Source organism: Meriones unguiculatus, chromosome 11, assembly GCF_030254825.1.
Source record: "Meriones unguiculatus strain TT.TT164.6M chromosome 11, Bangor_MerUng_6.1, whole genome shotgun sequence".
NCBI classification, from domain to species: Eukaryota; Metazoa; Chordata; class Mammalia; order Rodentia; family Muridae; genus Meriones; species Meriones unguiculatus.
In genome coordinates, this window is record NC_083359.1 from 85,500,146 (window position 1) to 85,522,885 (window position 22,740).

The 22,740-nt window shown below is 48.2% G+C and overlaps 2 protein-coding genes across 4 annotated transcripts in view; one reads left to right on the forward strand and one right to left on the reverse strand.

Annotated features, from left to right (window-relative positions):
* Nme7 (NME/NM23 family member 7) overlaps positions 1-2,141 on the forward strand; it is a 124,429-nt gene extending 122,288 nt beyond the window's left edge. For all 3 annotated transcript variants that reach the window (XM_021639431.2, XM_021639432.2, XM_060364600.1), the window contains exon 12: positions 1,236-2,141. In XM_021639431.2, the coding sequence (XP_021495106.2) occupies positions 1,236-1,268 (33 nt within the window). In that variant the 3' untranslated portion in view covers positions 1,269-2,141. The remainder of the gene's footprint in view (positions 1-1,235) is intronic.
* Positions 1,327-22,309, reverse strand: Atp1b1 (ATPase Na+/K+ transporting subunit beta 1). Its single transcript, XM_021639434.2, has 6 exons — positions 22,169-22,309; positions 17,902-18,030; positions 7,921-8,076; positions 6,635-6,819; positions 3,543-3,623; positions 1,327-2,773 (listed from the first exon to the last, which is right to left on the reverse strand). The coding sequence occupies exons 1-6, from the start codon at positions 22,263-22,265 to the stop codon at positions 2,510-2,512; spliced, it is 912 nt and encodes a 303-aa protein (XP_021495109.1). The 5' UTR covers positions 22,266-22,309; the 3' UTR covers positions 1,327-2,509.
* Between the last annotated feature and the right edge of the window lie 431 nt (positions 22,310-22,740).

The window sequence follows — 22,740 nt, forward strand, 5'->3', positions numbered from 1 at the left end:
AGAATCTTGAAGGCATAGAGAATTGTGTGCGTGTACAGTAGTTGAGGAGCACTGGGGGCACAGGATCTGTGAAACCGGCAGGTTTGTCTCACCAAGGTTTTGACCTTTGAAAAGCTTCCAAGCTGTAAACTGCCCTCCAGTTAAAAAAGTTCCTTTTTGAGACCGACAGCCCCCACTCCACTCTTATTCAAACATCACACACTTGACTCAGTCACAGCCTGAAGTCGAGGCCTGTGGGACCCTAATCCCAGCACAGGTGGAGGCCGACAGCTATCTGCGAGTTCACGGCAGACTCGGCTACACATTGAACTCCAGCACAACCGAGGCTACACTGTGACACCCTGCCTTCCCCAAAAGAGCCGGTTCAACAAAATACACCATCTTATTCACAGGAGGGACACTCTCCGTTCCCATAAATGTATGGCTGATTTTTTGAAAAATGCACTTTCTACTGGGGATAGCATTTATGGAATTTGCTAGTTCCTCAGTAACTGAAGAAAATTCCTAAAACCTGTGAAGTCAGGTACCTGGATCATTGGAAAAAGCTGCCTTGTTACTTTCTGTTCAGTGGAGTAACTGTTCCTCTGGTATCAATCTGTCATCACGTAATTCACTGCTGCACATAGGAACGGGAGACAAGGCCTCCCTTATGCTCTGGCTCGTGAGTTCTGCCACACCTGGGAAAAATGGGGATTGTTAGTATGGATCAATAGGTGGGAACTAACCCTGTTACGAGTGTTTGGTGGGCTGTGATTACATAGGCCTTTGGAAAGGTTTCCAGATTCATGTCACCATCATTTTAGTTTGTATGTCCCCATGTTGGCAATACGACATCCTCAACTCCGTCATAGCAAAAAATTGACCAGAAAGTGTAAATTTGTTGTCTTTTCTCACACTGATTGTTAATATGGTTAAATAAGTACTGAGGCTAAACCCTGAGCAATATGCAAAGCTTTTTGAACTTAAATGCTAGAGACATTTATACACATACACTCAGTGAACACACTGCATTGAGCTGTGGTATTGTCACAGGAGTTAAGACTTCCTGTGTCCCACACCGAGTGGACAGCACTGTAAAACACGTCCACAGCCCAGCTTCAGCCCTTCTGACTCTGCAGCTTGTTAAATAACTGTTGTCATCTCTTAGGGAGAGGTGTGCATCCTGATCAGGCTCTCGGCACGTCGGAGAGCCCAGACTTGCACGAAGCTAATGACTGCCTGTGCTTGCCTTTCAGGTCCAGTATTTCTTCAAGATCTTGGATAATTAGCAGTACAGAGAGTAGAGACGACACAGACTGAGACGCTGAGACGAGTGAGGCACACATATGAAGAGTGTGTTCATTCTTTTATTGTCCGTTGTTTTAACCTGACTGACACAAGATCAACAAGAGCACTGTACTCCTGGCAATTATTACATATGTTAGAACATGGATTTGCACTGAGGACAACATTTAACACCAGTCTATGGGGTACTGCATTGCTTTTTATAAAGTTCAAAATAAAGATTTTATTTTCAAACAAGTGACTTTGGTTTATTTCATACATTACACTTTTTCTTGCAGAAAAAAATAAAATTGTACAACTGCATAAATATAAAATTCTTCCACCATGAAAATGGTTAAAACATTCATAAAGACACAGCACCAGCACGATGCCTCCAGAGAAAGGAAAGAAGGAAAAGAAAATGTACAAAGCAAATTAACTAGCCCCATCACTAGCCAAAGTGACGGGCAGATCCAGACCTCAGACACAGCTTCAGAACACACTGGAGGACACGGGCAGAGATGGCGAGACAGCATTCAGCACGGAGCACAACACAACCCATCACCTTTTTGTGTTTTTCTGTAGTGTCACTTAAAATTTAAAGGGCAGTTCCCCCATGACAGCCCACCCCCCAGCCCCAGGAAATAAAGGGGAAAAAAAAGATCTGATACCACAGGAAAAGAAAAAAAAAAAAAAAAAAAAAAGACTATGGAGTGTGTTAAAAAATGCTCATTGATGGGCCGTTACCTTTGAAATTTCAGAGCCAGAAAAATAAGAAAGAAAAGGAAAAAGTACCATGCCAGTTTTATTCCCATTGAATATTTACACCTTGGACAGCAAACCTTGCTCACGTAAAGTAGAAAACAGATATGATAAAACATGGCTTGAAAAATGACCAGAGTGCGCACCTATAGTACTGTACACTAAACAAGAATGGACAAGGCGGCGATACTGGGGGCCAGAACACTGCTCACTACAAGTCAGTTATGGAATCTAATTACAGTAAAAATGGGCACGTCCCAAGGCTCAATTTTTATTTTTCTTTTGTCATTTACAGTAGAATAAATATTTTTGTTGCTATTGCTACACTTTAAATTTACATTCTAACCTATTAAATGCAGAAGCTAGTGTAAAGCATAGAGATTAAGTGTAGGTCCCATACGTATGACAGTTTGTTCAAGACTAGTAGGTTTGTGTATCTTTTTTAACTTATTAAATGGCTAGTGGGAAAGATTTGTGCTTGTGATCAGCTCTTAATTTCAATCTTTACATCAAAGCGTCCCTGAAAGCGGTCTTTCTCACTGTACCCAATGTTCTCACCATAGGCCTTACACTCGACGCGAATTTCAGTGTCCAAGGTGAGGTTGGTGAACTGTACAGCCAGCAAGGGCTGCAGGTACTTGGGCTGCAGGAGCTTGCCGTAGTAGGGGTAATACTGCAGAGGAAAGCCATAGAAGCCGCCCATTCCAAAGTATTCTATGTTTCCGACTTTCTCCTTGTCCTCATCTCGCTGGAAACCAAGAGGAAACATGATTTAATTCTAACGGCACGCAGACATCATGGGCCTCGTCTCGACCCCACTGTAGTCTGCGACAGAGGAAAACAAGCCGCCCTGTGGCATGCTGCCTCCGGCCTCTTGGAAGCTAAGCCCAGCAGGCCCTGGGTGACACGGGTGGGTGACACCACAGCAAGGAGGTAGCTTCAGTCTAGCCCAGAGCAGTCAGAACCGTTCACAGAAGGGGACTGTTTCCACCGCAAATGGAGACACTGAGGCAAAGGGTGAGCGAGCATTTCCTAAGCTGACTCGGCCTCCAACTGTGAGAGGAAGCCATGGGTCGTCCTGGTGGATGCTGTGTCTATACGGACACTGTCACCAGTGAAGTTCTCTCCAAAGGTTTACATATTCACCCCTGATTTCTGACATCCATCTCTTGGCTTCCTACCACAGCACTAATTTTTGGCATTCATTAAAAGGGAGAAAAGAAAGCTGGCTCCAAATTTTAGCACATGCTGTGGGCTAGCTCACCTCTCAGGTCCATAAGCCCACATCCCATTAGATTACATTCAGATATATGAGTTTCTTGTATCAGTAAACAAACTCGGTTTTAGTGTTACTGCTCTGTCCCTTTAACCATGCAGCTCTGATTCCTCTTTTGAGCCTAACACCCGAAAGCACTCTCTTGCCTTAAAACTGTCCCTCTAACTTGCGGAGTCACAGCTACTCCTCTCACCCTGCCCACTTTCCCGCCCACCCTCCGTAGCCCCGAATGCACTCCTACCTTGCCAGTACACTGAACAGGTAAGACGTTTGGATTATACTTCATTGCAGGGTAAGTATCCAAGGACTCATTCTTGGGAGGCTAAAATCGAAACCCACATTGGTCAAAATATATATATATATTTTTTTTTTTTTTCTGAAAAATAAAACTTAATTTGTAGCCCAAATAAATGCACATTGTTGACAATAAGCTGCCGAAATAATAAAACATTAGGAAAGCGAATGAGTGACTCACCTCATCAATTTGAGAAAATTCTGTTTGATTTGTTAGAAATCATCGCTACAAATGAGCTGTGAAACAGCCTAGCATTAACCTACTATAGGCCTGACTCAAAGGACAATGCAAAGTTAAGAGAACTGAGTGACAGCTAAGATGGCAGTCATTGCATGGAGGGCCGAGCAGCACCTCTAGTTCACAAGGGTTGGACTTTTGTCGTGAGCCATGGATGATACGCTGTGCTTCTCCTCAACAAATGAAGTCTTCAAAGATGCCTCCACCCTCCTCTAAACCTGGGGTGAGAAAGGGCGCACACTGCCCCCTTCCCCCCAAGGACTGTTTCTTTCCAACTTTGTGATGTTAGCCCAACCCCTGGAGCAGGTAATGGTAGCATTGCCTTCTGTGATGGAGTACTGTCACTGGGTGAGGCCCAGAGTTCGGTCTAAAAGCGACTGTTAGAGCCAAACACAGAGCCGCCCTCCTATATCCCTGGCTCGTCCACCTCCAGAGAAGGCTGATGGGTATGCATGCTGGAAGGCAGCCATTCGCTTACTCACGTTAGCATCACCTCTGAGCCTGGACATAAGACATAGCTCACGGTCTTAGGAACAGCTGTGCCAACAGAGCTACACGCCAGTAAGGAATTCATATTTTGCCATTACTTGTTGGGGTACATGAGAAAAATGAGAGTCAAGACTTGACTCTTTTGGGAGGTTTCTGCTACCGACATTTCTGCCTTGAAAACTTAGAAGAGAAAACACTTATTGATCAAAGAAGTGGCCAGAACTAAGGAACCAGGCACATCAACTGAATAATGGAGTACTGCAGTCTCTAATAAAAAATTAATCCCACTGACAAATTAGCTGGGGATCTGGATGGGAGGCACAAATGAGAAGAAGCAATGGATTAACTGGAGGAGTCAGCATCCATCGGAGACAGGGCATCCAGAAGTGGGGAGACACAACTCAGGCCAGGCCCCACCTCTGTGAAACAGGTGCCGCTAAAAAGAGTGTGATGAGTATTAAAAGCAAACGACCCAGAGGGCAGAAACTGGCTCCAGTCTTCCTTCAGAAACATCACACCAGTTCCTCCTATTGCTAGGTTACCCTAGCCATGTGAATGTCGAATGCAAGCATGGAGTGGCAGTGCTAACCATGGAACTCCCCGTTACACACTTGTCTATGGGGGGAGATTAAAAATCTGTTGAAAGTTAACCAACATCTGCAAGTGATCCATCAAGACAAACAGACAGCCAGTCAGACAACCAGCCATCCACCCACTACTGGTCCTTGCGTTTGGTAGTGAAAGGGAGCTCTGATACATTCTTTAGGGTAACTTTTCCTGCTGGGCTTGGTGGCACTCGCCAGGACAGCCAGGGCTACATAGAAGGCACTGTATCTCAAAAAAAGAAAAAGAAAATTCTCCTCTCTCCATTGCTTTCCTTTTGGATAGCAAAGATTATGGAAACAAATTAACATGCAGTAGAAACTGAGTGAAGGAAAGCCAGGTTTCAGAAGAGGTTTGTCCAGGTAACTCAAGGGACTTCAGTCAATTAATTCTACTCGGAATTAAAATATATATACTAATATTGGGCAGTGTTCATGTCATCTTTAGGGGAACCTGCAGGCAGAAGCCATGCCTAAGGAAGGTCAGCATGTCTCATTCACTATCTGAGAAATAACCATTTAGAAAGGACGAGACAATACCAGTAACTTTTGTCCTTCTAAAGAATTCCTCACAAAAATGGGGAACAGTGGCAACTTGCTAATTTTAGTGATCAAGTAACGTTCACTCATGAGAAACTGCACGCTTATCAGAGTTCAGAGATGGTGTTATTTCCGGGGTTTTACAATAAAACCTTGCTTTCAAATTAACAAACAGCATTTCTGAACTACTCCTGTTGCTCCTTTCAAAAGCAGCCTGTAATCACAGCGCACAACCTAGACCCTCATGTGTGAAAATGACTTTGTATCTAGACACAAGGCTGAGTACTGAGAACAGGAACACTGGAGCTGGGAGCACGCTGGAGTCTCACTGTAGGCCTAAGGTTATTGCATAATTGAAATGATTCCTCTAACCCCCATATCTGGTTGCACTCCTTGCTCTGAGAATCTCCTGTCTCAGTGTTGTGTAAAGGCTGCTGTACAACTGTCCTGTGGTATGCCAATAAAGCAGCTTACAGCCAATCGCTGAGCAGGGGAGAAAACGGGGCTGGACTTCCTGCCATCCAGGGGAGAAGGAGTTAGAAGAGGAAGTAGGGGATTGAGAAATTAAGTAGGAGATTGAGTAGGAAGAAGTAGGGGATTGGGGGGATTGAGTAGGAGAGGTCCAAGAGATCAAAAGAAGGAGCTGAAGCAGAAAAGCTACAAAGTGCCAGTATCTCTGGGATATACCCAGGGAGGAGACCAGGGTTAAGATTAGATTAGATTAGGTTAGAGGGTTAAGAATAGATAATAACTGCTCAGTTCTTGTGCTGTGGAGCTTGTTAAAATAATATAACAGAGTCTCGATTATTTGCGTGACAGCTGGGTTAAGAGAGCAGCAAACACAGTTTTCTAAAAATAACTTTGATACCTCATCACTGAGGAGGAGGGGGGAGGGCGGGGATCATAAGGTCAGTCTTGGCAGGGGATCATAAGGTCAGTCTTGGCAACAAAGTGACTGAGGTTAGGCCTAGGCTACATGAGATCCTGCCTCAAAACAACACAAGGTCTCACAGCAAACATTGGCTGTGGCGCTCTGTGTGTAGCTTTCAGGCCCTGACCCAGGAGAGAGCCTTTAGTATTACACTCCTGACTGACTGCACTGCAAAAGTAGCCTGTCTTCTCCTATTAGTTAAGCCCCACAATGCACCTGTCCTGGAAAACACCACTTGCCTTAGGTTTGAATCCCAGGACTCGGTTGAGCTTGATGATGATGCAGGGTTTCCCCTCTTTGTAGCCATAAGTTTCGTCATTGAGTCCGGAGCAGTTCCCCAGCCAGTCAAGCTTGAACCTGCACACCTTTCGCTCTCCTCGTTCGTGATTGAAGTCTCCCCGCTCCTTGGGTTCGCTGGGCATATCTAAAGGCACAAGCACATTCACAAAGTGCCCTAGTCATTCGCTCGGCACTGTTGAGAAGGGAAAGAACTTTTTCTTCTTTATAATTTCCCACTGAAGGCAGGGTTACGCATGGGCTACATCAGACATGACCTTCCAACAGGCTGTCTGCTCCTCAAAAGCCAAACGTTTTTAGCAAAGGCACTACGGCGCTCAACATCTGTGCTGTATGCTCGGCACATGCTCAGGCTTTGCTGGTCTCTTGTTCTAATGCAGCGCGGTTCAACCCTCCCAACGCTGTGACCATTTCACACAGTCCTTCACACCGTGGAGAGGCCCCCAACCATAAAATTATTCTCATTACCACTTCGTGGCTGTAACTGTGCCACTGCTGGGAATCATAATGCAAATACCTTTGTTTTCCACTGATCTTAGGTGACCCTATGAAGGGTCGTTCGACCACAAGGGGTCACCACCCACAGGTTTTAGCACCACTGGTCTAATGAATTGCTTAGTCACTGAGCGAGGAAGGGAACTAGGCCACACTGCAATAGCCTGCTCACAGGTCCACATCATGGCTGTACTCAGAAACAGTGACATTGTAACGAGAGCATAAATTAAAAGACTGTCAGTAAGGTTTTGAGCTGGAAGGGTCCGGGTCAGAATGTTCTGGAGCTATGCCTCTAATCAGAGGCTAAATGGTCAAGGAGAGGAAGGAAGTTGTCAGTTTTTTCTTTGGAAGCTGTACATTTTCCTCTTACTGCAAGCACTTACTCAACTGGAAAATGTTCTTCATGATTTATCTAAAAAGCCAGGGAAAAATGAAATGAATGCAGCATTTAAGTCATGCTATGGGAAAACAATGCATGTACTTTACTGTATATTTGATATATATTATTTATGACTATTCTTATCATAATATATATTTTATTAAACTATTTCCCCTTCAAACATTATTTCACCTTGCTAATTACTTGCGCCTTTTAAATTATTGTAAATAAGGTGAAAACCTCATGTTAAGTTCTAACAAAAATTCAGTGTCATTGCCTTTAAACTATTCAGTGAAGCAAAAATGGCAATTTGTCTGCTATTATGATCATGGGCATCTACAGTGAGTCACTTACTGCCACAGTCCTCGAAAATCATGTCATCCTTCTGGGCTGAATCTTTGTACTTTTCCAGGAACCTGATGATGTTTAGCACATAGGCCTCGTAGCTCTTGGGGTCATTAGGACGAAATGAAATTTCAGTTTTTTGGATCTGAGGAATCTGTGTCAGTCCTACACCAGGGAGAATCAGAAAGACAAAGTCATTAGTGGGAAGGCAACTCAGAGACTGCAAAAGCAGGCTTTCCCTGCTCAAACATGGGCCCCCCCACCTTGAAACTGGCTCACAGAACGGGCTAAATCCCACTTCCCTTATAAATTCAATCTGGTAGCATTTAGATAAGATATTTAAATGTAATGATGATGATGTAATATCAAATATCCAATTTCCTGGCCAACACTTCATAGTAGGCATTAGCCTGTTTTATGAATGAGAATACCGTTTGGCAATAAAAGGCTGAATGTTCTGACCAAGGTTGCAGAGAAAGCCGTAGAACCAGAATTTCAACCCAGGTGTGCAGTTCCCCAAAGGTTGTGGTTTTCTAGTGCCTTCACGTGCACACGTTTCTAAAACTGCACTGGCTGCACGGGAGGATAGACGTCATGAGTGGTGACATGGATGCAGGCGGTGGCATAATTAAAGTGGAAGCATAACTAGCACAATTAATTATTCAGCAGCACCATTTGTGGCAGGTGTACAGGCAAGGGTTTCCATTTGGTAGTAGCATGGAAGCTTGGAGCAGAGGCCAGCCCCTATCATGTCAACGAATCATGAAAATCCCAATCTCTCTAACCTCAAGCCTGCTCTACAGAGACAAGTCTTTTGGCTCTTGTAACCTAGGATAGATTTTTTTTTCTTTTAGCTTCTAGTGGGAGAGTTCAAGATATATACATACACACACACATATACAGTTGCTAATTCAAATGTCTGATCATGCCAGTACCTATCAGAGGGAGAGTCAAGATATGGTGACATGAGTTTGCTTTCTCTGCTTAGTGTTTCCTAAATGGGCACTTGGACAATAGCACTGTATCCAGGCCAGTGAGCTGGAGAGGAAACCCCAATGACATTCCACCCCAAGACAGCCAGATAAAAGATACCCAAGTACATTCCAGTTTCAAATAAACATGGCACAGTTCTTTAGTAGGCACACACACACACACACACACACACACACACACACACACAGCATAACAAACCGCAATGTACCCAGGTATCTGGTATTCTGTTGTGACATCTGGCAGCCTCACTCTCATCTCGATGCCTAGACTGGCCCTATGTCAGGGGCCTGCTGGTCCGGAGCGACACCTGACCGCCTTCTGTCACCTCCTGGCATGGTGGCACCCACACCACACTCCAGGAGGGCTGGTTAAACAGGCAGCCTCATAGGCTCCGTTCCAGACCTACCTGGGCATCGCCACTAAGCCCGAAGCACCCTTGGTTTAGAATGGCTGCTCGGAGGATTAGAAGATGTCAAGAGTGGGGACGTCGATGCGGGTGGTGGCGTAATTAAAGAGGAAGCATAACTAGCACAGTTAATTATTCAGCAGCACCATTTGTGGCGCCTGAGAACAGGCTTCGGAAGGCGGGAGTAAATAGCTGTCATTTTTTTCTAGTGAGTTAGGATTGCTTTGGGCTTCAACAATGGTTCGGTGGGGCTGGCCAAACTGAAGGGGCTCTGTGAGCAGCCATGCCTGGGGATGGCGGAAGGGACGGAGATGAAGACCATGAAGTGAGAGCTGGGTAGAGGATGAGCATGTCAAGAGTGATGACAAGCCTCTTCTTGTGCAGCATGGCTGCATGGGCCTTTGGTTCCAACCCTCATGGATCTCTGTAAATTCTAGGCCAGACTGCAACATGTTCTAGGCCAGCCAGAGCTACGCGGTGAGACTTTGTCTCAAACCAAACAAACAACTGAATCTTCTGGAGGGGCCAGGGTGATTGCCCAGCAGGGAGAGCACTTGCTGTTCAAGCCTGCTGCCCTGAGTTGGTTCCCTGGGGCTCGCATAAAGATGGAAGGAGAAAATGGACTCCACAGAGTTGTCCTTTGACTTCCACAGGAGTATACCATGGCACACGCACATGCACCTCAGAGAACAGTCACACGTGTTTTAATGTAAAAAAAAAAAATCTTCTGGAAAAGGCTAATGCACAGCCTGAAGAACACAGGAGAAAAGCTGTCAACAAGTGAAAAGGAATACTGTTGCAGAATTAACTCAGTCTTCAGCCTTGACTGTCCTGGAATTCCTTTGTAGACCAGACTGGCCTTGAACTCAAAGAGATACATTTGCCTCTGCCTCTCCAGTGCTCAGATTAAAGGCGTGTATCATCACACCTGACTCATGAGTTTGTTTTCATGTCTAAAACAATCTAAATATATTCTAGATAATCTTTTCTGCATTAAGTTGGAATCTGGCACTGTGACTTACCCACAGCACTTTGAAGCAATGCAGTGAAAGCCACTGACCTTTGCAAAGACAAGCAATGGAGGACACCTGCAGAAGTTCTCACTGGACAAGGAAACCAGGGCTAAAATAGGGCAGGCAACAAGAGGGCCATTCCTAGTCTGAGTTGGAAATAAGGCATTTAAGCCAAAGTGATTTGCTTTGCCCTGGGGGAATAAAGGGCACAGACCCAATACTAGAAAATAAAAAGTCAGGAGAATAGGGTGGGATCCAGAGCAAGTGGAGTCTTGAGGGGCAGTCATGCCTAAGAGACAAGAACAAATGCCTGTGAATTTGCCAGGCAGAAATGGACAAAGAACAGAGCTCTGTGCTCAGGGTTACTTGTCTTTCCAGGCCCAGGAGGAGGGTGGAGGGGCCCTGAAGAGTGAAGAAATTGAAGGGATCAAATGTGAGAAGCGGCCCTCCCCACCTGTCGGAAAGGAGGGAAGCTGGAAGACAAGAAACTGCAGCCAGCTGACGAAGGGCCACCAGTGTGGTAGGTAAGAGCAGTGCCAGCTGTGGTCTCCAGTGGAGCAGGTGATGCAGCAAAAACCAAGCTGCTAGAAAAGCGACAGAGTCCACTGTGAGCCTTGGGGTCACAGACAAGCTGCGATGACTAAAGTGACCTGAGGTCACACTGAAAATAAACAAGGTAGGACCCAGATGGCAAAGCAAGTTCACCCACGTCACTGTCCCTTCTGTCCTGGCTTCGGCTGGCATTCCCCGCTGCCTCTCACTTTCCAGCTGTCTCTCTGTATTCTCTTGCAGGGGCCACTCAAGGTGCCATTTCTTTGATGTCAGTAGAGAAAAGGAACATGGGATGACAGCGTCCTTTTCATCCTGTCGCCATTCCAAGCCAAGGTTTCCACTAAGAGACATGGAGTGACGTGTTCCATGCCCCCCCCCACAAGTTCCTGCAACTCAGTTGCTGTTAGCATGTTTTTCACCCAACTCTGTATACCAACCTTACTTATTAGCAAAACTACTGGCCATTGGACCTGTGAAAATGGATGCTATTGTTACTGGTGGTGGCACCATGACCCAACAAGAGTGATGATGTGCAATCAGTACCATCTTTCTCTAGTCAAGGCAAATAAATGATGAGATCCAACACCAGAATCACACCGACTTCTGCCCCATAGCTCCCCCATGCATTCTCCCCATCCCCCACCCCCATTTTGCTAACTGGTGCTTCCTGCCAGCTGGTGCACCTAGAAAGGATTTTTTTTGGCTCTGGCTTCTCCACTCCTAAAGCTGTTAGTAAAAACTGAATAAGGGGAAGCTCTGCCTGCAGTGGTAGTTCTCAGAGGCCAAAGAGCAGAGAGCACCCAAAGCTCTGGCTATGGTTTCACACCTTGGGACAGAAGCAGATAGAGCTTTCTGCCTCTTGGTTTTCAAAGCTTACACGTCCATTAAGGAGGCGAAGCTCAATACAGACTTGCTCTGCCAGCACCAGCCAAACTAGTCACGCTGTTACCCAGCAAAGTCACCCAGGAGGACTGAGACAATAATTTGAATAATGTTGTCATTTAGGTTCAATTTTACATTAAGATCTGGAGTATGAAAGCAAAACCTTTGACTTTGCCAAGCGGTGAAAGCGCACGCCTTGAATCCCAGCACTTTGGAGGCAGAAGCAGGCAGATCTCTTTGAGTTTGAGGCCAGCCAGAGCAAGTTCCGGAACAGTCAAGGCTATACAGAAAACAAAACAAAACAAAAAACAAAACAACAACAACAAAAACCAGAGACCTCTAACTTCACATTTGCCCTTTCCAAAACCACCTGCCTTTCTGGACTCCACCTCCTGAGGAAGGAGGCAGACACCCCCACTCCAGGCTGTAGTGAATGTTCACAGTAGAGGGCATGAACAAGAGGAAAAAGAAAGAAAGGGGCTTTTCATTAGCCAGCGTTTTGTTTCCAGTTAGGTTTATAATGTAGCAAGTTGGTGACTTCTCAATCTGCTCACAGAGCACGAATTTAAAGGCGAATGCAGCCATTTTAACCTTGCAGCAGTTTCTCCAGTGAATCCCAAAGCAGGGCTGCCTGGCCCTGACACTTGATACATCCGATGACTTACAGCCAAATACTCTTAAACAGGTATCATCTTCCACAGAAACCTCCAAGGGCACAGGAAGCTAAGAGAGCTTACCACGGAGCCATTCACGTCTCCTATGCATTCCAGGTTGAAAGCACTTTCCGGTTATAAAGTAACCTGAGCAGGAACGGCTCACACATGCACACAACCTACACAGTGACACGTTTGGGTGAGCACCTCCCTTTAAAAGACGATCTGAACAGCCAAAGGCACTTCACTTTTATTTATTATCTTATCTGTGGGGTTAGTATCAGCTTACCTAACAGGATTCTGGGAGCCGGGTCCCTTCCACTTACCTTCGGCCTCAGGGTGGCCTGCCGAGAGGCGATGGTTCCACCTATAGCCTACACATCCAACCATCACCTCAAACCTGCTCCCGCTGAGGCGTCCTGGAGGAGCACTTGTTTTCACAGCCCAATTAGGTTAACCAGCCTTGGCGTGTTGGCTACATACCTGTGCCCAGGCTAAGTGGAATGCCACAAACTCTGCAGGTTTCTCACCACCTAAGAATTCCACACCAGGAGTCTGCTCAGAAGCCGCAGTGGAACTACTTTAGGAATAACGTGGATTTTTTTATATTTTTAGATGTACAATTTCACAGGATGCCGGGTGTGGCGTTTTGGCTAGCTCATGACTGTGTTTATTCCCAAAACAAGGAAGGTCCCACTTCTCCACAGAGAGGGACACAATAGTCTAGTTCGAGGCATTTCACTTTTTTTTTTTTTTGCCAAAGGTCAAACAAAGAACAAGTGTATACTTGACTTGTCCAACTTCCAAGCCCAGTGTTTGCTGAGTGACTAACACCCTGAAATCTGACACCTTAGTCCTCCAGGGGCCCATCCCTGAACGAGGTGGGGTGCCTTCCTGGTCAGAAGCTACTGGGTAACCCATCGTGGGATGCTCTTCATGGTCCAAGCCTCCCTGGAGTCTGGTCAGGTGGGGAGTTCTAGCGATGGTCACCTGGCAGTCCTACCCTTTCTGGTTCTACATCCATCAGCAGAAGTGAAGCCGTGAGACCGACAGTCTCCCCAACGCTCGCAGGGCGGAGCTCCCATGTGTGACTGGCACAAGTCTGGGGGGACACTGACAGATCTGGCTCCCTGCCCCCACCCCCACGACCGTTTCCTTTACTTCGTTAGCTCCCCTAGGCAGCGAGCGATCCTGGCTCTGCTTGTTCATCTTCAAGTGAGTAACACCCACTTTCCTGGAGTTCTGGGCTGACCTGAAACGCGTGGCAGCCCCCCCCCCCACCTCTCAGACACTACTCCTGGCTTTCCAAAAGCATGTTACTCACCGGGCTTCCTGCATATCTACAAAACCTTAGAATAAAGTCCGTGGGCAAGGGTTTGGGCGGCCTGAGACGCCGGTGGGGAACAGCCTCTGCACCAGGGCTGTCTCCTCCGGTTGGCAGGAGCCAAGGTGTGTGTGTAGAGGGGATAGAGTGAGCAGAAGTCGGACCCGGACATGTCAGCTAGCTCACAAATCTACTGAGCCGGACAGGAAACGGCAGAGAACTCCCCTAACGCTCTGAAGTCACAGCTCCTACAGATCACGGAAGCGTTCCTACTCCTACCTCTGGAAGTGGAGAGGGCCAATCATCACTGCATGATGACTTCGCGGGGGGTTAGCTTATCTGTGTTCCACACACAAGGAGAAACTCAAACAGCCGATCGTGCTGCGTGGTCTGCTTATGCTCACCCACATACGCACACCTTCCTGCCTCAATTCTGGTTACTGGGGCGGGGGGGCAAGAACCTGACCCTTTTGAAAGGAGTTGTGTGCTCACTTTAAGAGTAAAACAAAGAACCTCCCACAACTTTAAGAGGAAGAGCAGAGAACACATTCCTACCTTTGCTCCAGGAAGCGGGCCAGGTGGGAACTCTGTGGACTGAGGGAATGACACACAGTGACCTCCAGTTCACTGCACAGTTGCTAGGATAACCTGGGGTGGGGGATGGGCGGCAGCCCAGGGAAGAGACTTGCCCCCACCCGGCAGGCAGCAAGGCGAGAAAGGCCTGGTGTGGCCATGTGCGTGCACACGCGCTGCGCTTGACCCTCTGCAGCAGAGCGAGGGGCAACGTCTCTCCCAGATCCAGCTAAGAGGACCCACGGCTGCCCACCCTGCAGGAGATTCTCCTCTGGACGGAAACTCAGACTCCACGTGGAGGGGTGGGTAGGCTAAAAGGAGAGGTAGCCGCCTTCTAGGTTCACCGGAAGCTCCTTGTGAACAAGCTCTTCGAACCCACTGACGCTCAAACACTGCTCAGGGCACGCTAAGGGTGGACTGACACCGTGTACGGAAAGCGTGCGGCTCTTGCCGGCCCATCATCCAAAGCTCCCTCTCCTCTGCTTCAGTGCAAGGCGCGACATAGATGCCGAGGCCCCTGTGAGCAGCTGCCAGCGTGCACTCTGTCTGCTTTGCCTAACTACTAAGGTTCTGCATGTATCTCCTGTCTGTCACAGGGTATTCCTCCTGCTGGATACATGAGAAACGAGGTTGGGTGTGTTCGGCGGTGATGGGGTGGAGGGCTGGGTTCAACTCCAAAGTCCCTGCTCTTCCTTCTTAGGCTGGGGAGATTTCACAAACCCGTGTCTGAAACTTTGGCCTTTGGAGACTGCTTCCTACATCCATTAACACAAAAGGAGCTAGAAGCGGTCAGTTTTGAGCAGTAGGTGGTAACACCTCCCCCAGGACTGCTTTCTGGGTGGAGTGAGCGGGTTAGTTCTAACAACCAGAGCCGGGCGATCTTGCAAGGAACAACACCCACAGCTCAGAGTCCAGAATCCACGTGACCGCTCTGTCCTTAAGGCCCCCTTCCATTTTGTAGTTTTTCTCCTTCAGCTGTCAGTGACTTTCCCATTTGGCCTATCAGCTTATCCGTTACACAACTTTCACAGTGACAGCAGGTCAGGACTGCCGCTGCTGTATCTCCCCCACCACCCACGCACCCACTATTTGGAAGAGATCTCCTTACAAGGTGTTTCTGTGTGTAAAGAGCACTCTAAAGCCAGCTGTCCTCGTGCCCCAAGGTCAGACAACAATACATTGTGAGCTGTTGTATCTTTAAGTGCTCCTATGGTCTCACACACTTACCTGGAACTCCCGTCTTTACCCAAGACAAAAATGGAGGCTTGGGGACCTTAAGTGGAAGCCTAAAGCTGATCAGAATACATTTCCACACACTTATTCCGTCTGCAGAGTTAAGGAATCATTATTACCTCTCCAAATAGGTACTTCAAACACCTGTTCTGAGAAATACCAAGAGGGGTTCCCACTAGGGCCCCTCAGGGGTACAGTGCACTCAGGACCGTTCAGGAGCCGTATTTCTTGCGGGCCAGTGCTCTAGTGACCTGATTTAAAGTTACCATCATTTTCTAAAAAGTGTCAGGAGGGGCTGAGAAAAACCCTCAGGGTTAGAACAGGGAGATGCTGACTCTGCCGCTAAAGTGAAAGCTAAGGACAGAGAGAGACAGGAACGGCTGAGATGAAGGAGCAGAAGAGATGGCCGGGAAGGCCTGAAAACTTCGCCTGTGACTCAGACCGAAGGACAGGAATGCATATTTCCAAGATGAGCCACTCACATCCCTCTGGAGAAGTGAGGGTTAGTCAGGTCAGTCCAACTGCTGTGAGCACACTAAATATAGGTGCTAATAGGAAGGGCTGGGAAGAAGAGAGGAGTGGGGCGGGGGAGGGGCAGGAGTGCCTCGGACAGTCAGGGCAAGGTCAACTGCAAATCCTCACTAAGTATCAGACACTTCGGCTTTTTTTTTTTTTTTTTTTTTGCAAAGTGAAATTTCTTTTCAGAAAATACCTGGAAAAAAAAATTTTCTTTTTTTAAATTTAACTTTATTACCTATCTCTCCAGGCATGGTGGTGCACACCTTTAATCCCAGCACTTGGGAGGGGCACAAGCAGGTGAGTTTGAGGCCAGCCTGGTCTACAAAGCAAGTTCTAGGACAGCCAGGGCTACACAGGGAAACTGTCTCAAAAAACCAAAAACTAAATAAATTACTTATTTCTCCAACGTTTATAGTTTGTTTGTTTGTTTGTTTGTTTGTTTTTAATAAAGAATGACGGTGTGGTCATCTTTGCTTCAAGTTTAGGTTATTATAAAAAACGTGTCGTGGCTAAAGGACAACTTAGTGGCAAAACAAAAAAAAAAAAAAAGAGCTCTGCACAAATTTAATCACGATGACTACCAGCTGAGGTAAGGATTCTGGCAGAAGAGGAAAGTCATGCCGTATGACCCCAGAGGCCCGTGTAAAACACTCAAGAGACCAAATTTCTCGGCCCATCAGAACGCTGCTTTGGCCTTGCCTAAGACCCACCTTTTAGTACAAGATCTGGTGGCATCCATGGATCCTGAGGTAGGCTGAAGTCACTGGATATACTTACACGTTTTCTTTTTTCCCTTTCCACCTAAATTTATCTGAAATAGTCTGGGTGTGTTTTTTCTGGCACTGGACGACTGCTGACTTAGCACCGTAAGGCTCTGCTGCCCACCTTCAGAGTCTGCAGTTTTTGTCTTCCTCAAGCGCAAGAAGAGCAAGCCACATCTGCAACAGCCACTGCTCAGGGCCTGCACAGGACCCCAAGCCTGTCACCTACAGATGGCTGTTCCCAGACCACCAAACCCTTGACCCCGAAGAAAGACCACATTGCCAACCCGGGCAGCAACCTCAAGGTCATTTTAATGTGAGAACCCAACACCTTCCCACTCTTCCAGCTCTGTCCTCCAGGTAGGAGAACCAAAGAGCAATAAACCTGTGTTTACTGTTACTCAGCTGCCTGTCATTTGGCCCCAGGCTTGTGGGCAGTGGCCTTTCGTGGTGTGTGAAGGACTGGTATGTACTCAACAGGGACAACAGCCAAGCCACACCAATGAACCCTTGTGTAGGGCTGCCCTTCCTATGAAGATCTTTTGTTTGCTTGAAGTTCTTAGAGAGAACAGACAGCTAAACTGGAAGAAAGGTTCACAAAACCACCACAGGCCTACTGAGATCTGCAAGGTGGGCGTCTGTGTTCAAGGTCAAACTGCAACTCAGCTAACAGGAAAGGGAATGACCCTCCCGGAAGTCACGGCTCCCCTCTTTGGGAGTCATTTTTTTCCTCAAGGATTTATCTGAGTTATGGTCATCTCACAGGTGAAAATGTGCTAGAACTGAAGAGGTCCTACAATGACCTGGCCCGAGAGTGAAGCCCCAACAGGACCTGACAAGCTTGGTCACACAGTGGGGCTGTGTGCAACACCCTCACCCCGGAGCTGTGTGAGACAGGCATCTGCAGCCACCAGGAGCTCAGCCGCAATGCGGCCGGGAGACGTGGCTGCAGCAGCAGTCAGTGCTCCTGATTCCTTCCGGGGCTCAGCCTGAAGCTCCACAACAGGGCTTTCTGGAGGCGTCTTCTCGGTTGGAGGCAGAACCCCTTTTATCGCTGAAGAAGCCACCCCCTGGGTTTTACCTGGCGGGGCCACGCGGTCCTGGTATGTGGGCTTCAGCTCGCTGATGGTAAGCAGCATCACTTGGATGGTCCCGATGAAGATGCCAGCCAGGCAGCCATAGAATATCACGTAGAAGAGAAGGATCTTAACTGTGGGAGAACAGACAGGTGGGATACAGTCACAAGCCTTGAGTCAAAGCCTTACCTTCCCAAAGACGACCACACTTCCTCCCAGGTCCCCTCAGCCTGTTTCTCCAGTGTTTGGTTGCCCACCAATCGAAAGAGGGAATCACACTCTTTTTTTTTTTTTTTTTTGGAAGGCACAGGTAGAGGAATGCTCAACTATAGCTAAAGCTCTAACAGGAAGTCACTTCCTTCCTTGAGAAGGGGATCGCTGGTGCAGAACTGCAGCTGCATTCACACTCGTCAGCAATGCTTCTCCCTAAGGGGCATCGTTCTGTGTTCCCCCAAACACTGAGATGCCCAAGAATAACCAACTCAGACACACTCTGAAGCTCCCCTTGTCAAGCCACTCGATCTACAAAGCACTGTCTTTTTCTTCAGGACCACAGGGCACCAGGAACCAATCAAACATACAAGGGAAATCACATGGTACAAACAGCCGCCATTTTTACCTCATCTACTGGCCATGTAACCTATGTCTTCTCTTCCTCACAGTTAACAGAATGCAGGCTGAAATAGCTACAAATGAACTTTAAAAAAAAAAAAAAAGCAAGCAAGCAAACCAAAAAAACCCACCTTAAACCAACATGACGCCGGTGGACTGGGAGGAAGCTATCAGTTACTGGCTTACAAGGATTATCTCTCCGATTAGCAGCACGGTAACAGGCTGTACTAGGAATTGCCTGACTATCCTGAGCCAGCCAAACGACTCAACTCAAAGGGAAACGTGGAAGCAAGAGAACCAAACAGAAGGTTATCAGGAACAGGACAGCAAAAGCAGCCACAGGTTACTTCTAAAGGGTCCCTGGGAAAACGACAGAGTGAACTGAAAAGGAGCATATGTACGTGATGAGGGGGGACCCAGAATGAAGTGGACACACAAGTTGTGGAAATGAACCATGTGCAGCCCTCTTCGTTACATGGGAAAACGCCCAACTTTCCCGTCAGGAATACAGACTTCAAGACAACAACGTTATGGAGCTGCAGAAACAAACCAACAAACATAAAAGCCCACACAAAAATGATGAACCTCATCCCTCTTCTCCCTACACAAATATAAAAGCAAATGTGAGAAAAAGAGAGAAGGCTACATCATCCAAAACCACAGCCTCGGCTCTGGCCCTTCCTCCCGGCAGGACAAGGGTTAAGTGCTGCATTTGGTATCCAGGCAGCAGTAGGCAAATGGCAAGGTTGTGACGTCAAGGGGTCTGGAAATTTTTTCCAGCGAATGCTCTGAAGAGGTACAGAGTTGGTATAACCCAGTCAGCAAGAGAGCTCCTGAGAGCCTGGCTTCCCGGCTGCTCTCCTGTCCTGCTGCCCTCCCAATGTCACCCTTGGTGCTCTTAGCTTAACCACACTTGCCTCCTCTAACAACTACAACCTTTCGACTCATTTCCTGGACTCCAGGTAGCTATCCTAACCTGAGATGGCCCAGAACTGAAGCTTCTATTTAAAAGACGAATAGATGGAAAAATTAGCCATTTTCCAAGCACGGTGATTAAGCTCAAGAAGATATGTAGTCTTCCCACTCTGCCCACAGAATCCCAGACAAGGAAGGCATTCTGATGCTGGAGATTTACTCAGTAAATCTCTTGTCACTGCAGTGGAGTCACTTGGTTAGAGAGCAGCCTGCATGTCTGGTGAGCTTAGGCAACGGTCTCTCCAAGACCAAGGCTACCAGTGACACAGAGAAACAGAAACAAAGGCTAGGCTAGTCCCACCACAGCTGGCTGGCCTGATATTTGGAGGCTGGAGTAGAAGCTTAAGAGACATTTTTTTTTTTTACTCCTTAAAACCAATTTCCTTTTCCTTCTATATTTAAAAAATAAGGTACATCAGGGGTTTTCCAGTTAAATATATCTAGTATATATTATATATTTTTATATTATATATTTTTATATATCCGTTAAAATGTCCCCCCGAAGGTTTTTAGAGTAGCTTGTGAGACCAATGGCAAATATAAAAACCTGCCAACACCTGTATTTACTTAATTAAAAGGTAGAAAGCACAAAGTGATTTGTAAGTTGTGATTCCTCCAGCAGGTGACAGGCTCGAGCCTCCTGCCGTCCATCTTGGTGAAAAAAATCTACCTATAAGCAAAACGGAGCCAAGGGCATCCTGCCCTGGTCCCAAGGGCATCTATGTTGGGCCCGGAGCTGTTAAGGGGACATCTTTCTCTAAAAGATAGCAGCTGCTGCCACGTCGTCTGCCTCGGAACAGCTCTTCGATTCCTCACATGGCACAGGCATTCTTCGCACAAAACACAAACTGGGTTCCTAGCTCAGCACCCACAAAATGGAAGATGAGTTATGATGGCTGCTTCCTAAGTCGGTGTGTATCACTACCTTGCTAGATGTGATTATCAAGACCACACCGGTCTCCCTCTCTCTCCCTTTCTGTCATGGAAGGGCTGTCCCATAAAATGTCGGCTTAAAGAACAAACTGTTCCATACTGCCTTCCTTACCCTCTAAAGCAAATATTATTCAAAGAAGGAGTGTGAGATTGGAATGAGGAAAGAAATACGTTTATGAAGTGGAAAAACACTAGAGGGCAAATTTCACAAGGTACCTGGAGAGTTAATGCTACTCCTCGTCCTATGATGCTGCTGCAGGGACTGGACCACCAGGGAAAGGAGCCCCAGCCAACCTGGGAGGAGGGGCCCGATCCGCAGTGCACCTCCCAGGCCTGGCTGAGTTAGGAGGTGTTGCTAGGAAATGGCCCTGGCGGTTAATCCTACACATAACTCACATTTCCTCAGGTCTACCCGTCCGTCCACATTACAGGAACAGAGGAACACTCCGGGCATACCCCCATGTAAGAACAGTCTCCCCCAAATAAGATGAAAGAGAACGTGAAATAAAAAGTCATTAATTTAAAGAACCACATTTTCCCATGGCTCAGGGATACTCATGCTTCACAGCAATGCCCTGGAATGAGGCTTCACCTTGACTAACCTTGAAGAATGATGCATTATTAACCCTTTATTTTTTTTTTCTCGGTTGAGAGGCACCCTGACTGCATTTTTTTTCCTTTGGGGGGGAAAAATCATATATCCCAGCTTCTTCCTTTTCAAAATGTCAGCCAAGCGCTGTTTCCCTGACTCATTCTCCAGTCTATTTCCATAGACCCTCCCAAACAGGAACACCGCATCGCTAGTTTTCAGGGTTCCCTTAGCGACTGCAATGCTGGTGCTATAGGGGAGGGAGGGAGGGGGAGGAGGCAAGAGCGGAGGCAGAGGTGCTGGTGCTGCTGGTGATACTGGAGGGGGGTGCAGTGATGCCGCAAAGGGGAGTTCCCTCCCTCCCTCCCATCCGCAGTCACGACTCGTGTATTTGTCTACAACTGTGCCCTTCAAAATGACCTTTAAAAAAAAAAAACTAGCACCCTTCCGGTGTAAGGAGGTAAAAAATAAACACGGTCTCTAATTTTTCAATGGGGTACTGGGGGATTCCGGCCGAGGAAGCAACAGGCTGCACGGAACGGTCTAAGGTGACCTGTTTCTTCACTTGTACCACGTAGATCTTTGAGACATCAGGCTGCCATGTGTCTCGCCAAGGCTTAAAAGCGGGCCACGACACGGAGCTCACTGGGCCATCTCTGGGCCGTGCCTAGGGTACCGCAGTGTGGATCCATTTTCTCCTCCCCGTTCCTCTCCATTCCTGCATTTCTAGGCTGGAAGAATGATGCTATCACAGCATCGTCTGCATCTGAACAGGTTAGCTCACGAGCCCGGCTCACAGCTCCCCAAATCTCATTTTTTTTTCCCCTAAGGGCTTGGGAGATGGAGAGAGAGGGCACACACACAGTCTCCCGGAACATGACCAGGAGGGGAGGCTCAGGAGACGACGCTCCCTTACCGTGCCCACAACCCTCAGCCTAGCCAGTTCCAGCCCCGACTCGAGCCGCATCCTGGGGACCCCGCATTTGGCATCACTGGATGCCAAGCCCAGGCTCGCGCGCTCCTAGCAGCGTCTACCACCCCATCCCCGACATCCTGGACGGCCCCTCGGGCACCGAACTGTCGGTAGCGCCCGCGATCAAGGGATGCGCCTCCTAGAAAAAGCCAAGGCGCCGGCGGCGAGAGCCGCGGAGCCGCGTACTTACACCAACTCCCACCGGTCCTGCCCAGAAACTCCTTCTTCTCCGAGTTCCAGATGAATTTCTTCCAGCTGCCTTCCTCCTTGGCTTTTCCGCGGGCCATGGTGGCGGCTCAGCAGTGGCGGCCAAGGCCAAGGGAGGGCAAGTGCGGCGCGCGCCCTGGCGTCTTCGCGGCGGCTCAGTGTCCCCCCGCGGCCCGGCTCTGTCTCCGAAGGCGAGACGCGCCGCTGCCGCTGCGGCTCTCCGAGTGCGAGGCGCGCGCGGCGGAGCAGCCTAGGCAGAGCGGGAGGAGGGGGAGGCGCGGCGGGGGCGGAGGAAGGAGGGACGAGGGAGGAGGGCGCGCGCGGGCTGGGCGGCTCCGAGCCCCGCACCTAGCGGTGGGCGCGCGACCGCTCGCCGGCTCTTCCCCAGCCGCGCGCTCCGCTCGCTCTCCGGAGGGCCTCGGCGCAGCCCGCCGCCTGCCGCTCCGAGCTGGGGCTGGCACCAGCTCTGGTCGGCTGTGACCTCTGCCGAGACCGCCCGGGGACGAGGAGGGGAAAGTCACTGGGAAAGACGAGGGGAGCGGAGCGCGGGCTCGG